The sequence below is a fragment of the Sus scrofa genome, chromosome 8 (assembly GCF_054392235.1).
Source record: "Sus scrofa isolate SSC_HxYL_T2T_F1_AM1 chromosome 8, Sscrofa_HxYL_maternal_Yorkshire_Landrace_v2.0, whole genome shotgun sequence".
NCBI lineage: Eukaryota > Metazoa > Chordata > Mammalia > Artiodactyla > Suidae > Sus > Sus scrofa.
Window position 1 is genome coordinate 78,711,170 of NC_139390.1, and position 16,712 is coordinate 78,727,881.

Consider the following 16,712-nt stretch of genomic DNA (forward strand, 5'->3'; position numbering starts at 1 on the left):
GGACTGATATAGGTAACTAAGCAAGGCCAATGGGAGAAGACCACATCTCTCTGGACCCCACGTTGTTACCCATCCCCAACTTTAAGGAATAAAACCCCCTATAGGACAATAGAGAAAGGGGGCTCTTCTCCCACCTCCTAGTAACTCTGGGAGCTATCTGCTTTCCTTTAATAAAAACTTTGCTTGCAACAAAAAAAAAAAAAAAAAAAAAAAAAAAGAAGAAGAGAAGCCCTCGAATTCTTTAAAAAAAAAAGTATTATTCAGTTGCACATTTCTTAAATAAAGGTCTTTTTTTTTCAGATAACTGACAAACAGGATACAGAATCATGTTCTTTCAAGATTATTATGCTTCAAAACCTTTTACTGCCTCTTTCCTGTTTAGCTTTGGATTTGCATGGGACACCAAAGTATTTTTCGGCAGCAAGTGTGAAACTGAAAGAACTATCTTGGAATCTGAAATAAGAGACCTTGGGGGGAACAGGGAAAGCAAATAAACTCCCTGCACCCTCCAATGTCCCGGTAAGTGAGGAGTCTGCATTTTCTTTCTAGATCATTCCGTGGAGGAAGTTCAGGTCCAGTTCTGAGAGAAACTCTTGTTTAGTTTAGTTTTGTTTCTAATTCCCAGCATGTCGATATTTGTAGTTCATATATATGGGTTTTAAATTTAGGTTATTTCCAATGTCCTCATCAAATATTTTTTAAATCTCTATTTTTTTTTTAAATCTCTATTGATGTAGAAGAGAAACGACCCTCTAAAAAAGAGTTACCTGGTAGTTTTAACATAGAAATGTAATTCTTATAAAAACCTTCATATCTCCCTGTTTATTTCTCATGAAAATGCCAGAGTGACAAACAATTGCGGGCGATGCTTTCTATTGAGACGGCTCAGCAGGCTCTGCTTCTGCCCTCTCGTCCAGGCCACCTGTCTGTGATCAGTTTTTTGTGTCCTGATAGAGGCTTTCTTCTGGATGCCGTGCCAGAAGGATTTCTGCTCGCCTGTGGTCTTGTGGCTTTGACACTGAAGCGCTGTTGTCTGCAAAAGACTGTATGTTACAGCTCCTGGGTTCACCCAGCTGCCTGCTTTGCCACGTAACTTCATTCTTGGGAAGTTTCTGGGTTTCCCAGGAGACAAAGTGTGAGCGGTGTTGGCTCCAGCCTGAGTAACTTTGGAAGCCTGGCGTCTGTTTTGTTATTCAGGTTTCCAAGAGTGGATGTGGGGCATGAGAATTCCCAGCCAGGGCCATTAACACTACATGTTAAAATTTGGTGCCTGGCACCCCCTCCTCTATCACCTTTTTGTAAAAAGTGGTTATTGTGGTGTTTCATGCTTGAAGAACCCAGACAGAAATGAAAACAAGCTGTCTGACATGAATCAGTGTGTTAAAAGCACATCTAAACCATTGTAGAGTAAGCCTGTACATTGCATCTTTCAGAGCCACTTCAAATCCTTTCTGGATGTAATAATAGCATTGAACATTAGAACGACTGTTTGAATTCAAGCCAGGTGAGAATTGGCATATTTGCAAAAAAAAAAAAAAAAAAAAAAGTTGAGGTCATCTGTAATGGATTTTAATCATTTTCTGAGTTAAAAGGAATGATAGCATATGATTTATATTTTTTGCCTTTATGACCTGTTGTCCCCTCATTAACCTCAGCGTAATGATCTTACATAAAACATTATCGTTGGAGGCGAAAAGGTCTCTGTGTGCAAAGCTGATATGTAAGCCTTGCCCAGTAATTCAGGCACCCTTGAATTGTATAAAAAGAACAGAAATAGTTTCAGGTCATACTCCTAGCTTATTCAGTGCCTTTGGGATGTGATTCCTATATTAAATGAGATGATCAGCCAAATTCCGCCTTCCCAGGAGGCCAAAGTAATTCCCAAACTGCAATGGCACTGTGGCTCCAGTTTCAGCCTCATCTCCCCCCCCAAGTAAATTCTAATAGGGGCTATCAAACATATGGTTTAAAATTTCCTGATAAAAAACTATAGGCCTGACATTTTTCTGTCTTTAAAAAAAAAGCAAAACCCAAGTAACCCCAGAGAGCTAGCTACTTGGTGATGCAGCTATGCCAAAATGAAATATAAGAGAACATTCTTCTTTGGGGACCTGAGACAAATCTTTCCATTTTCCACAAGGATAACCTCCCTCTCCCCTCTCCCTCCTTCTCCCCCTCCCTCCTTCTCCCCTCCTCCTTTTCCTTCTGTCTGTCCTCTCTCTCTCTCTCTCTCTTTTTTTTTTTTTTTTTTATTTTTTTTTCTGTCTTTTCTAGGGCCGCACCCATGGCATGTGGAGGTTCCCAGGCTAGGGGTCTAATCGGAGCTCTAGCCATTGGCCTACACCACAGCCACAGCAATACCAGATCCGAGCTGCATCTGTGACCTACACCACAGCTCACGGCAACACCGGATCCTTAACCCATTGAGTGAGGCCAGGGATCAAACCCGTGACCTCACAGTTCCTAGTCAGATTCGTTAACCACTGAGCCATGACAGGAACTCATGTCTGTCCTTTCTTGAGTGACTTAAAGCCCTCATTGCTCCACATTGCCTGCAGGATAAGAGTCCAGATTTATACACAGTGAGCAGGGTTTCCTTCTCTAACCTCACACCTGACCAGGGAGGACCCGCTTCTTTTCCAGTTTCACCCTCCGTGCACTTCCAGTGGCTGAGCAGAGCATGCTTTCTCTGTCCCCTACCTTGGCACAGGGTACTGCTCAAGAATGTCCGTTCTCCCCTCCCTAAAGCTGGTGGCTATTCTGGTAACATCATATCTTTGTTTACCCCATAGCTAACTGCATGGTTATTGTTAACTTATTCATCTTATGTGGCCAGTAAAAAGAAAAAGAAACTGCTGGAACTTAGACATATAATCTTAGCATAACCTGGGGTAAAATTACCTAAAGTAGCTTCCATTTATGCAAAGTTGATGTCAGGCATCTTATCTGCATCATCTCTGATCATCTCAACAATGACAGATGGTACTTCCCTCTTTACAGATAAAGAAGCTGAAGCTCAGAGAGGTGAATCTTGATTCCAAGATTACATAGAATGTGACATATCTGGGCTTTGAAATTCTGTTGGTCTGCCCCTAAACCCCTATCTCTGCTATATATTTTTCCTTTATAATAAGGGTGCTCTTGTTTTCCCAGGCATTAGGTGCCTTCTGCAAAGATATGGGCAAACACCTACACACTGCCCTTTGTATGTACCATGATGACACAGTGGCTGATGGTGGCCACCTCAGCAGTGTTGTCTCATCATTCTCGAATTTGTAATCACAGACAGTGTTTGCAGAGCTTTGGGATTCTAATTCAAACTGGTGGGAGTCTGTCCAAAAAGCTCAAGTGACTAGTCATTGCCTGGCTAACGAGTTTTTGATTATGTTTCCCGGAATTACATAGACATGTCACAGTATGTAGGCTTGTCCGTGTTACATTATTGGTTATTATTTGTTAGGCCCACACAACTTTTGGGGATGGGGTTTTTCTCTAAGGTTTTTCTCAGACGTTCTCTCAACTTCTTGGCCAGTCCCAGGAGGTAAATCAAGGAGTTTCTGGAGAGCAGTCTGCAGAGGGGTAGATCCTGGGGTCATATAAAGCTTAAGAATAGTCTAAAACCTGGGCTGTGAGTCAGACCCTCTGGAATAAGATACAATCCAGGAGCCCTGTCTTCAGGGACATAATGAATGAACTAGTTCTAATGTGTTAAAACCCCCAAGTTTCAGATTTTACAGTTATGCCAGTGAAGTTTACACTGGGTTGAGATTCTGTCCAGGGTAGCGTTCTCTATTGTTTATATTCTGTGTGTGATGATGGTGGCAACAGGGATTTAGGGAGACTACTTGTTTCAAGCTCTGTGAAAGTCAACTGCTGGGAAAGTCAGCAATCTTTCCTAAATTATCATAGTCCTGTGATTATCATACTTTTAAGGGCATATACATTCCAGTGTTTTGCAAAAGTCTTACTATTGCTTTTCCTTCATAAAGGAAATTCAGAAGATGGGGTATTGACTGCAACCTATTGAAGCTGTAAATATCAGAACAAATGAATAACTGTAATTTAACACTGGCAACTCGCCTTTGATGGAAATGTCCTTTCAATCAATTCCACTTCCTTTCTCGTTGGATGAACAGACAGGCCTTTTGGAATTACAAATCCTGCTTTATGATAGTTGGGAAGACTGACAGGTCTATTCTATACAAAAAGGCATTGAAAATATAGCTATTATTTACCCAAAGAAATGTAAACATGGCTTTAAATATTTTAAGATGGTAAGATATAAAAAAATTGTAGGAGTTCCTGTTGTGGCTCAGCGAGTTAAGAACCCAACATAGTATCTATGAGGATGTGGGTTTGATCCTTGGCCTTGCTCAATGGGTTAAGGATCTGGCATTGCCACAAGCTGTGGCGTAGGTTGTAGATGTGGCTCAGACCCGGTGTTTCTGTGGCTGTGGTGTAGGCTGGCAGCTGCAGCTCTGATTCGATCCCTAACCTGGGAACCTCCATATGCTGCAGGTGTGGCCCTAAAAAGAAAAAAATAATTGTAGAGTTATAGTTAATGTTAGAAGGAACGGAGAGGAGAAAGCGGGGCTGGGAATTCTCCTTGTGGCTCAGCAGGTTAAGAACCAAACATGTATCCATGAGGATGTGGGTTCAATCCCTGGCCTCGCTCAGTGGGTTAAAGATCTGGTATTGGGAGTTTCCATTGTGGCACAGTGGAAACAATCCAAACAGTAGCCATGAGGTTGCAGGTTGGATCCCTGGCCTCACTCAATGAGTTAAGGATCTGGCGTTGCCGTGAGCTGTGGTGTAGTTCACTGACACGGCTTGGATCTGGTGTTGCTATGGCTGTGGCATAGGCTGGCAGCTGTAGCTCAGATTTGACCCCTAACCTGGGAGCTTCCACATGCTTTGAGTGTGGCCCTGAAAAGCAAAAAAGGCCAAAAAAAAAAAAAAAAAAAAAAAAAAAAAAGAAAAGGAGGCTGAATCTTACATTAGCATGGTATTTGGGGACTTTTTTCACTATTAGCAAATTAATCAATTATGGATCACTGAATTTTTCCCTATTTCTGAAATCCATGGTTCAGTGGAGGAAATAGCCTTAAAATTAAAGAAAGCAGACTTGCATTATGTGCCATTGTGATTCAGTGAACAGGTTGGATCTCATGAGATTCTTGATAATAGGATGGAATCAACCAAGAGGACAGCACTAAGTAAACCTTAAGCTTTTTGAGGAAGTGGGTGCAGTAAGGGCACAGGCATTGGGACACTCCTAACCCGTGGTGATTCTTGTTCATTTCCTCAACATATATTTTACTGGGTGTCTGTTTGTTCCAGGCACAAAACATACCAGAATCCTTGCCCTTATTGAGATTATTCTTAGGGCATGAGTATAGGCAATAAACGTTAAACAGAATACTTAATTACATTATAAACAATATTGAATGACTAGTGCATGGGGAGAAAATGGATTAGAATTTCTAGGGTAGGGAGGAGGGGAGAAGGTGGTAATTCCAAAGGGGGAGATCGAATGAGCCTCAATTCAAAAGTGACATTTGAAGGCAGTGAGGGAGGAAGTCATGGGAACCCTGAGCAGAGGGAATTTCCTGCGCTCGCTTAGTGTGTTTAGAATAGCAGGGTGGCCGCTGTGGCTGGAGCAGAATGGGAGGGGAGAGCAGTGTGGACCAGGTGAAGATATGATGGGTGGGTCAGGGGCAATAGAGCATATGCAGACCATGGACCATCGTCAGGACCTCTGCTTTTTGTCTGAGTGACATGGAGAAATCCTACAGGGTCTTAAGCAGAAGACTGACATGATTTGAATCATGTTTCAAAAGAATCACCAAAAAGACTGGGATGGGAGGCAAGGGCAAAAGAAATTCCAGTGAGGAGGCTCAATAATAATCTAGGAACAAGATGATCATGGGGCCTAGATGATAGCAGTGGAAATGGTGAAATGCTATTGGATTCTGGATTTATTTTGCAGGTCAAAGTAACATGATCTTCTTGGTAGATGTGGAGTGAGAGAAAGAAAGGAGTAAAGGTTTTAGGCTTGAGCAGCAGGTGGATGGTATTGCTATCCACTGAGACAGAGAAGATGACAAGTTGAATAGGCTCTGGAGAGAGATTTTAAGCATTTTAAATCAAATACACCTATTGACATCAGACGAAGGTGTTGACTAGGTAGTTGGGTATATGCATCTGGTGTTTAGAATGGGGAACTGGGCTGAAGATGGAAATTTGGGGGTTTTTGGAATATATATGGGTCTTAAAGCTATAAAGTGTCCCATGGGAAGTCACTCATTCCTGGAAATCCCATCTCTAGAAGCTGTAGCCATGAGCCAGGACTCATTCCGATCCTCTGGGCCAAGATGACCCCGCCTTCTGTTGTCTTTTGACTATAGCAGGATGACCCCAATCCTATCCAGGGACATCGATTCGTTTAATTGTTTTGTGTATTTCCTGGATGCGAAACATTCCCACCCCAGGCACAGTTAGGGCTGGAGGTCATCTACTCAAGTTTCTCATTTTACAGATAAAGAAGAGATGCTCAGAGGAGGTAAATGATTTGCCCAACATTATAGTCAATGGTTACAGCAGAGTCAGCAGTAGGCCTGCCCTCGAGCTCAGTACGACTCTCCAGTTCCCTCTGATGAAACAGGCAAGGTGATGAGAGAGAGGTAAAGATCATTCTGCCACCAGCTGTTTGCTTTAGGGCAGAAGCAGGGGGTGGAGCTCTCCTGTGCTCCAGCTCCAGCAGCACCTACATCCCTGACTGTAAAAGCCATGGCGCCTGTGAGAGACCTGACGCCTCTCAGAGGGAGAGTTGGAAAGCACCCTCGGATGAGGAGCTCAGGCCAGGTTTCAAATAAAACAGGGCATTATTTTTGGACTATAGGGAGCTGGGGTGCAGAAAGAATAATTTCTTTCATCTGATCGGTCCGAATAAATTATTCTTCTCCTGTTAGACTTGGAAACTAGAGGGGGAAGAAGAAAGCGAATGTAGGGAGCTGCCGTCAGCTTGGCATCCAAAGCTGATGATGAATTGGAGGAAAACCTGGAAAGGACCAAAAGAACAGCATTGAACATAATTTTTATATGACTGGAGACTGTGATTAGATATATACTCCAATTCAATCTGCCCCTGGTCCCAGCCCTTTCTCAGCTATTGGTGAATTAGTTAGATTGGCTGTTGAATTCTAATGGGTCATTAAATATAATGTACAAACTGCAATTACACTTAGGGATCATTCATTCATTCAACAGACATTTACTGAGTACCCACCAAATGGCAGGCCTTTCCCTCGATATGGAAAAAGCAGTGGTAAGTAAGACAGGCGAGGTATTTGTTTTCATGGAATGGTCTTTTTTTTTTTTTTTTTTTTCGGTCTTTTTGCCTTTTCTAGGGCCGCACCCATGGCATATGGAGGTTCCCAGGCTAGGGGTCTAATTGGAGCTGTAGCCGCTGGCCTACTCCACAGCCACAGCAATGCCGGATCCGAGCTGCGTCTGTGACCTACACCAGAGCTCACAGCAACACTGGATCTTTAACCCACTGAGCGAGGCCAGGGATCGAACCCCCAACCTCATGGTTCCTAGTCAGATTTGTTAACCACTGAGCCGCGACAGGAACTCCATGTTTTCATGGACTTTATATTTTTGTAGGGTCACACAGATAAAAAAATGAACACATAAGTGAAGAAAATTCCAGATAGTAATCTAAGTGCTATGAGGAAAACAGAACAGGTAGGAGGGTCTGAGAGCATCAGGTGATTTTTGAACCTAAATTATAAGGATTCTGCCACATAGGGGCGTGGAGCATTCCAGGCAGAGGGAAAATTCCAGAGCAAAGGATCAATCTTGGGATGATGAAGGAAATAGAAGGAAGCCGGTATGGCTGAAGCATAAGGAACAAGGTAGCTGAGGCCACAACGTGTGGGCCTCTCAGGCCAGAGTCAGGGACTGGATTCCAGTCAAAGTGTAGCATGAGGCCATTGGAGGATTTTAAGCGAGGGAACAATGTCATCAAATTCATTTCTTTGAAAGAGGAAGAGCGTCTGTAAGGGCAAGAGTGGGAGTAGGGTGACCAGGGAGGAAGCTCTTATGCCAACCTGAGGATGTGATGGTAGCTTGTTCTAGGATGGGGGCCGTGGAGATGGTGAGCTGATGGGGTTTGAGACAGATTTCTGAGATGGCGTCAACTGACTCACTGATAGATTGAAGAGAAGATTAAGAGAAAGAACAATGGAGGTGACTGTTGGGTTGGGGGCTGTGCAGTTGGGGTGATGGAAGCATTAGTTAGGCTGGGGGAAAACAGGGCAGTGAGCTTGGGGTGTGGGGGTGGAGGGAGCTTGTGCTGTGGGGGAGTAACAGAGGCCAGAGTTCTATTTCAGACACATCACCTGGAGTTCCCGTCGTGGTTCAGCAGTTAACGGACCCGGCTAGGATCCATGAGGATGCGGGTTCGATCCCTGGCCTCGCTCAGTGGGTTAAGGATCTAGTATGGCCATGAGCTGTGGTGTAGGTCACAGACGAGGCTCAGATCCGGTGTGGCTGTGGCTGTGGTGTAGGCCAGCAGCTGTAGCTCCGATTCGACTCCTAACCTGGGAACCTCCATATGGCACGGGTGCGGCCCTAAAAAGAAAAAAGAAAAAAAAAGTCGCAAACACATCATGTTTGATAAACCAATCAGGTATCTGAGTAGGTAGCTGTACATGAAAGTTTGGACTCCAGGGAGAGATGAGACCTAGGGAGAGAAAGTTGAGAGTCATCAACATATAAACAGTATTTAAGGTCACAGGACCTGATTTACTCACCAGAGAGAGTGTAACTAGAGAAAAGACATGAAGACCAAGCCCTGGGGCACATGAGCCTTGAGAGGAGGAAGGAGGACCCAGCAAAGGCAGCTGAGAAGCATCTGTCAGGGAGTTGGGGGGTGGGTGTGCTATCATCGTGGAAGTCAGGAAAAGAAAGTGTTTCTTAGGGAACAGTCACCTGGGGTGAATGCTGCTGCTGACGGATCCCGGGAGACATCGCAAACCACTGCCCTTGGCACAGAGAGAACTTTGACGGGAGCAGCTGCCGAGGAGTGTTGGGGATGGAAGCTGGACTGCAGTGGGTTGAAGAGAGAACGGGTCATGATACAATGGAGACAAGTGCAGATAATTTAGCAACACGTATGGTTTCTATCACCCTCGTAACTAGGGACGTGGTGATGAGGCAGGACCATAACCAGAGGTGCTAGGAAGTCTCTCCTAATCTTAGGTTTTAGAATGATGAATTTGAACTAATATACATTCCTGGGAAATTTGATCTGCTGTGTCTGCTTGGGAGGATTAAGCTTCCCCAGAGTCACCCTGATGTTTATCCCTGCTGCTTCTAATCATTCTTTGACACCAGTTCCTTGCGTCTGTTTCCCGTAGCAAAACCCAAGTAGAGCATAAAGCAATAATAATTTAAAATCAGCTTTTACGGAGCCCTTAGTGTGCTGTTTAGAGCTGTCATCACTCACTGATTCCTGACCTTGTGTGGCAGGGACTGTCAGAGTCCTTTTCGGTAAGGTCTCACTGTGCTCTCTCAAATCCAGGTGATTAACTTGTAATTGACAGCTTGCAACACGGCTTGCCCTTAAGTTGGGAAATGCTTATAGTTCAGCACAATTTTAAATTGTATCGCTCTCCTTCTCACCCAGATACCAAAACTCATGCTTACATGGCAGTTTGGGACTGGAATTCAGTCAGTCTGGGAACTCCAGGATCCTGCTCCTCAACCATCACCCTTTATCTCAAGGCATGGGGAAAGAGATTCCAGAAAGGAAAAGCAGATGACATCTGATAAAAACAGTGTTGGTACAACACTGCATAAAAGTAATAAAGCATAAGTATGGGGCTAGAAAGGAAAGAGGATGCTATTTCTAGAATTAATGGATAGTCCAGGGTGTGGAATTGTCACAAAAAGACTCTTAAAGGAAACCTGCGCTGTCAGCTCTACTTTTGTTTTGGCGTGTGTGTGTGTGTGTGTGTGAACATAATCTCTATCACAGTCACAGCGACATTTTTTTCCTGATTATATAATAATACACAGTTGTTTTTATTTTAAAAAATTTGGAAAATAACAAAGCCTTTGAAGAACAAGTGAGCACACACATGAGGTGTGGTTGGAGATGGTCTTTAATCACTTTGGAATTTGGGGATGCTTTCTCTTTTAGCATCACTGCAGATGCAGAGCTTAGAATTTGATAAATTCGAAAGCTAATGAGGTTTCTAACTCCTCTAGCCAGTCATTAGCTGCCAGGAAATGATCATTGTTACTTAATTATACGATGAAACTAAACATTGAGAAACGTCGAAAGTGATCTGATTGGCCGGTGCTCCCAGGACTAATTCCACAGGCATGCCTTCTACATACCAATTAAAGCTGCATCACCCATAATAAAATGCCATTGGCTGTGTTCTATGTTGTCATTTTCAGATGAGAACAACAAAAACAATTCCAGTCTAGGGCACTTCCAGTGACTGCCAGGCTTTTCTAATTGAAAGGATAAGAACTCCTCCTAAGGGCTGGTTACTCCTCAGGAAATGCCTATATTCTCACTTTGAACCGCACCCCAAAGAAGATTCTGTCTTACTGAAGATAAAAGCAGTCAATCATCTAATGTACTAGATGTCTGGGAGACAAATATCAAAAAGGAAAGTGTAGATGTATGACATGTGATTTTTTTTTTTTTTTTGTCTTTTTTTGTTATTTCTTGGGCCGCTTCCACAGCATATGGAGGTTCCCAGGCTAGGGGCTGAATCAGAGTCGTAGCCACCAGCCTACTCCAGAGCCACAGCAACGCGGGATCCGAGCCGCGTCTGCGACCTACACCACAGCTCATGGCAACGCCGGATCGTTAACCCACTGAGCAAGGGCAGGGACCGAACCCGCAACCTCATGGTTCCTAGTCGGATTCGTTAACCACTGAGCCACGGCGGGAACTCCGACATGTGATTTTGATTTTGATTTTAATTTTGAATGGTCTTCCTGTTTAAAAAGTGTCCCAACCATTTAAGAACCCGAGGGAAAACATGTTGGCAATGGTTTAATGGACATCCTGTGTAACTATGTTCACATAAAGTACAGAAGCAGGCTTTGACTTCATCCTTGATATTACTATTAATTTAAAGTCGCTTTTCCTGGTGTGTCTAGCAATCCCATTTGCCTATAATTTCCCGAGAATTATTGTTATTGCATTCACTCCTAGTTGGGAGAAAAGACAGTGCTATGTAATATACAATTTTACCTAAGTAACCCGTAGTTTTCAAAAGAAAGAAAATATTACAGGGCTTTTCTGAATGGTCATCTGATGTCATGGAAAATAGGCTTGGAGAGCTTGCACCCAAACCCTTGCACATGCACCAGACAGAGAAAGCCTCTCTGTTTTGCGCTGTTTTTCTAGGTCTAATGAAAACATAAGGATTGAGTGCTTGGCCTCACCCTGGTAATATAATCAGGATCGGAACTTTAGTGGCCAAAAACTAGGACAACAGAAGAATCGTTATATTTAGGGGAAGGAAAGGTCTCAAAAAACAGAGAATACTCTGAATAACTCAGGCTCCTTCTCTCGTTTTCTTCTTTAAAATTCCACGTTATGTTTCTCCTTGCAGCCTCTGCAGAGGGTGATGCTCTTTGGAGAAGAAGGGTTTGGTCAGAAGCTGGCAGTAACCTGACTGTCGCTGGCTCCCCTGGCCAACGAGACTTGCTAAAGGGGAAACAAACTATGAAGGTGGAAAATTCTGCCCCAAATGACAAATCTATGTATTCTTTTTTTTTTTTTTTTTTTTGCTTTTTAGGGCCATACCTGCAGCATATGAAAGTTCCCAGTGTATGGTCAAATTGGAGCTGCCCCTGCTTGCCTATACCACGGCCGAAGCAACTCAGGATCCAAGCCACATCTACGACCTATGCTGCATCTGGAGGCAACGCCAGATCCTTAAGCCACTGAGTGAGGCCAGGGATGGAACCCACATCCTCAGGGAGACTAGTCAGGTTCGTAACCTGCTGAGCCACAACGGGAACTCCGAATCTATGTATTCTAAGGATGATTCCAGGCATTAGAGGTTGTGGGAATGTCCTTGATCAGAAGTGAAACAAAACTCTTTCAATTGTTTGCATTAGGGAAACACCCTCATTATGAGACCTAGGGATCATAAGCCAAAGTCAAGGGCTGGAACCTTTGCCAAGTCTGTGTGTGCTCTTGAGCCTTGGAAGGAGTAAGCCAGGTTCTGGGTTCAGCCCCTTGTCTCTAATGCCTTTCCCCTCCCAGGTCTCCAGGTCAGGTCTGGCAGGATTTAATGACTCCAAATCTCTGCAATGAGTGGCATCTGAATAGCCCAGGGGAACTAAGCAACACCTACCCAAGCCGCCCTGAGTTTGGTGGGTGGGTGGAGTGGCTGGGAGCTGGACACCTAAGACGTTGTCTTCTTGGGAACGTCAAAGAAAAAGCTTTCGCCAAGCCTGTTAGGCAAGTCAACAAGAGACTTCAAGCTCTGCTTTTGTCTATCTGAATTTTTTTCAGAGCACGGAATGTATAGAAATGTCAGAAATGAATTCTCTGATATTGCCTGGTTGGTTGATTGATTACTCGTTATTTTCAGTCCTTGAGTTGCCCTTATACTCTGGCCAGAAGTGTTAAAGAAATCAAAACTATTTTTAGTCAAAATCTGCTTTCAAAGGTCCTAAAGATTACGTGTGTAGCATTCAGTGGGACCAGGAGCAGGAGGCTCAACACTTTAAATACCGTGAGTCGTCTGTGGAGGCCATCCCTTCTCATTTTCTTTCTTTCTTTTTTTTTTTTTCTTTTAAATTTTATTTTATTGGAGTGTAACTTTGATTTACGATGTTGTGTTAGTTTTGGGCACAGCAAAGTGATTCAATTATACATACACATATATTCTTTCTCTTTCAGATTCTTTTCCCATGTAGGCTATTACGCAGTATTGAGTGGAGTTCCTCGTGTTCTACAGCGGGTCCTTGGTACCCATCTATTTCTAATAGCAGTGTGTATATGTTAATCCCAAACTCTTTTTTTTTTTTTTTTTTTTGTCTTTCTGCCTTTTCTAAGACCGCTCCCACGGCACATGGGGGTTCCCAGGTTAGGGGTCCAATTGGAACTGTAGTTGCTGGCCTACACCACAGCCACAGCAACACAGGATCCGAGCCACATCTGTGACCTACACCACAGCTCACGGCAATGCCGGATCCTTAACCCACTGAGTGAGGCCAGGGAACCTCATGGTTCTTAGTTGGGTTCATTAACCACTGAGCCACGACGGGAACTCCCAAACTCCTAATTTATCCCTCCCCCACCCCATGTTTCCTCTTTGGTCACCATAAATTGGTTTTCTATGTCTGTGGGTCAGTTTCTGTTTTGTAAATAAGTTCATTTGTGTCATTTTTTTTCTTCTCATTTTCTTGAGTCTTCATCTGCAAAACTTTAAAATTATCTCGAGAAATAAGGTGATATAGCTGATTTTTTTTTAAAGCAAATTTAAAAAGATAGACATCTTGGAGTTCCTGTTTCAGCTCAAAAGGTTAAGAACCTGACATTATGTCCGTGAGGATGTGGGTTCAATCCCTGGCCTCGCTCAGTGGGCTAAGGATCTGGCATTGCAGCAAGCTGCAGTGTAGGTTGCAGATGTGGCTGGGATCCAGCAGCCACAACTGTGAGTCAACCCCTAGCTCGGGGAACTTCCATATGCCACGGGTGTGGCCTTGAAAAGAAAAAGAAAAGAAAAGAAAGATCTGTGCTACACTGTAGTCTGACCCTAGGAATGAGCCTCCATGGATCAGATCAAGAGAGGTGGTGTGTTTTCTACTCTGAGGACTCTACAGTGTTTGCCAACCCCCAGAATTGACCTAACCTCTTGGGGAGGGATGGGCTTTAGGTCATGAGTAATAGACTAACCCACAAATCTAGGAGCCCTTGCATCTGTGGAAACTGGAGTGGGCTTTGGGGGAAGAGAAGCAAAGCCTGGAGAATTACCATCCCTCTGCCTCCACCCCCCAGACACACACATTTCTAAGACGGTAACCTTGTGGCCGCCAGAAGCCAGATCTTTGCCAGGGTCTCAGAAACTGCCTTAACTTGAATCTCAGAGAACTGCTCACACCTTTGGCAGGAGGTTCTGCTTATTGGGAGGTGTTCCAAACAGGAGCCCAAAGCCATTTGCTGAGTCCCTAATAAATCCACGTGTAACTCCATGGTCCCTGCGCTCGAAGGATGTGCCTTTTGTTGCTGATCCCCAGAATCACCAAGCCCCCACTGAAATGAACGTTTCTCTGAGCAGCAGAGTCTTGGGGTGTCTGGTCTGTGTCCCCTCCTCCAGCTCTCTCTGCTCACATGCCTGCAGCACAGCCTATGACCGCAGGTTGGTGACAGGCAGGGTGGCGGGGAGGTGCTCCTGCGTGGGGGAGTTCTGCTGTTTTTACAACCGGAGCCAGCTCTGAGTGGATGGTGAGTAAGAGTAAGCCAGCTCTTCCTCTTCCCCCTGGGCTGCCTGTCCTCCCCGCCCGCCTGCCCGCCCGTCCGCCTGCACCAACCTTGTCGCTGGCCTGTTTCGGATATGGTGCTAAGCAAGGGCGGCTGCTTGGCTCGGATGTTCCCCAGGCTTGGGACCCAAAACTCAAGAAGGCAGCAAAATCCGTAAGTGCGGGTGACACTGGCCTGTGTTTCCTTCTAGCCCATCTTCCTGCGTGAGGGCCTCTGGGGAGAGGTGGCAAATGTAAAGGCAGGGGTCCAGCCCTTGGTACTTTTACTTCCTGCATCAGGTAAATGGAAAGCGGTGCGTGCCACGCGAGCACAGCACGGATGTTGCCTGCATCTTCCAGCAACCGGGGGCGGGGGGCGGGGGTGGTGGTGGTGCTGGTTTTAGATGAAAAGGCCTTTTCTCTAAGAGAATCCTATTTCTGTCCAATTTCTTTTTTTTCAAGTAGAAAGAGCAGCTGCTTGCTTATTCTTATGTTTGAACATTATAATATAAGAAACAATTGGGATTATCCACCCTTTAGTGGACATTGATTTTGCCATTTTTATGTTCAGCTTATGAGAGTGGTGTTTGTTTTGGATTTAAGCTGCTCTTTTGTGTGCATCGCTAACATATTTGTCAGCTGCCAGATGATTACAAGCAGCTATAAAGGAGAGTTTTCTTCTAGAGGGACTTCCACAGTCCATGCTCAAAGAATTGGTTGTGTATCGTCCGTAGGGGGAAAAAAAATAATTCATTGGTGTCTTTGTGTGTGTCTGTGTGTGGTTTCTTTCTTTCTCGGTAGCTGTAATCTGCAAGTTGGGCATCTTTAAGCGTAAGAATTGATTTCTCATTTTGTAACATGAGTTCTTCTCAAACTTGCAGTTCAATGGAATCCAGCTTTACATGAAACTTTAGAAAAATGCTCTCGTGCATCAGAAGTGCCTCTCCAAGCCAGGTGCACTTCGTGCTCACCTGCTGGCAGTGTGTGATTAGCAGCCAGCTACCCTCTGGTGTTCTGATTTGTGCCAAATGCATTCTGCGTGTGGGAGTCTGTGCTTGGGAAGACAGTCATGCTCATTATGCGACCTCTTCCTTAGAAGTAATGTGCCAAAATCGCAGAGGCAGAAAAGCCAGAAACAGTGTGAGGCTTGGTATTGATGGACCATAAAAATCAGAATTTCACCTCATAACGTTGCTTTGTTCTTGGATACATCATGCCTTCCAGCTATGAGCTCACCAACCCTTGCTCTATCTCTGGGCCAGTTGGCATCACTGCCCATCTGCAGACGGAGAATGGGAGATGCGGCTGGACCAGCCAAATTGCCCCCAAGCCAGGTGATCTAGCGAGAACTGGGAGACAACTCCCTTGATGCCTCTCCAGCCCCTCGCTGTCTGAGACAACGGGGCTTAGAAGAGAGAGCTAGAGACAAGTTGAAACTGCCAGGGAAGCCTGAAAGCAATCTGTCCTTGAATTATCATCTAGAAGCCAGGAGACACCAAATAGTGGGTCAAACAGTGGAATCGTAAGTGGAGATTGGGAGAAGACAGCAGGGAGAAGGTTAAACATGAAGCATTTGGAGATCTAAGTTCAAGACTGGAAGGAATATGCTGGCAGATCCTTTTAGTGCTGGCTGAAAAGCCTCTCTTCCTGTGGGCTGAAATGTGCTAGATATTATCTGTCATCCAGAAAGTACAGAATGTTCTCCAGTAGGAAATGATAATCAAAGGAAAGCTAATGCATACACTTTAATTGCTAATTCTGTAAATATTTATCAAGTATCTTGCATGAACCAGATCCTATGACATTCATCTTTGCAGCCTCACTGCCCATCCCATGGTAGATAGATAAGGGATGAACTGATCAATGGGTGGACATGTGCTGTCCATGAAATTTTATTATAAGGACTTCCTGTCTCCTCCCTGAGCTTCTTCCCTGGGGACTGCCCATATAATCCAACAGAGTCTCCTGCCTCACCCCTCCCAGAACCACCCACTCGCAGGAAGGAGAATCTCCTTAATGAAGGCAAGTAAATACCGGTCTGTGTGCTCATAGGGAGGAAGGCTCTTTGCACTTTTACCCAGATTGAATCTGGGAAAACCGTGTCAGGAAGGTCACACCCTCACCAACTCAGTGCAGTAACATTTGCATGTCATCGGCTTCACTACAGCAAGCCCACCAGGTGCATAATCTCTGGGTGGGGG

The 16,712-nt window shown here is 44.5% G+C and overlaps 1 protein-coding gene across 7 annotated transcripts in view; it reads left to right on the forward strand.

Annotated features, from left to right (window-relative positions):
* Positions 1-16,712, forward strand: part of SHROOM3 (shroom family member 3) — a 349,594-nt gene that overhangs the window by 192,911 nt on the left and 139,971 nt on the right. Inside the window, exon 1 of one of the 7 annotated variants that reach the window (XM_084972582.1) lies at positions 14,488-14,686. The exons of the other annotated variants lie outside the window; for them this stretch is intronic. Within the exon in view, the coding sequence (XP_084828708.1) occupies positions 14,607-14,686 (80 nt within the window). The 5' untranslated portion in view covers positions 14,488-14,606. Of the gene's footprint in view, positions 1-14,487; positions 14,687-16,712 lie in introns of those variants that run through there. 7 annotated transcript variants of the gene reach the window in all.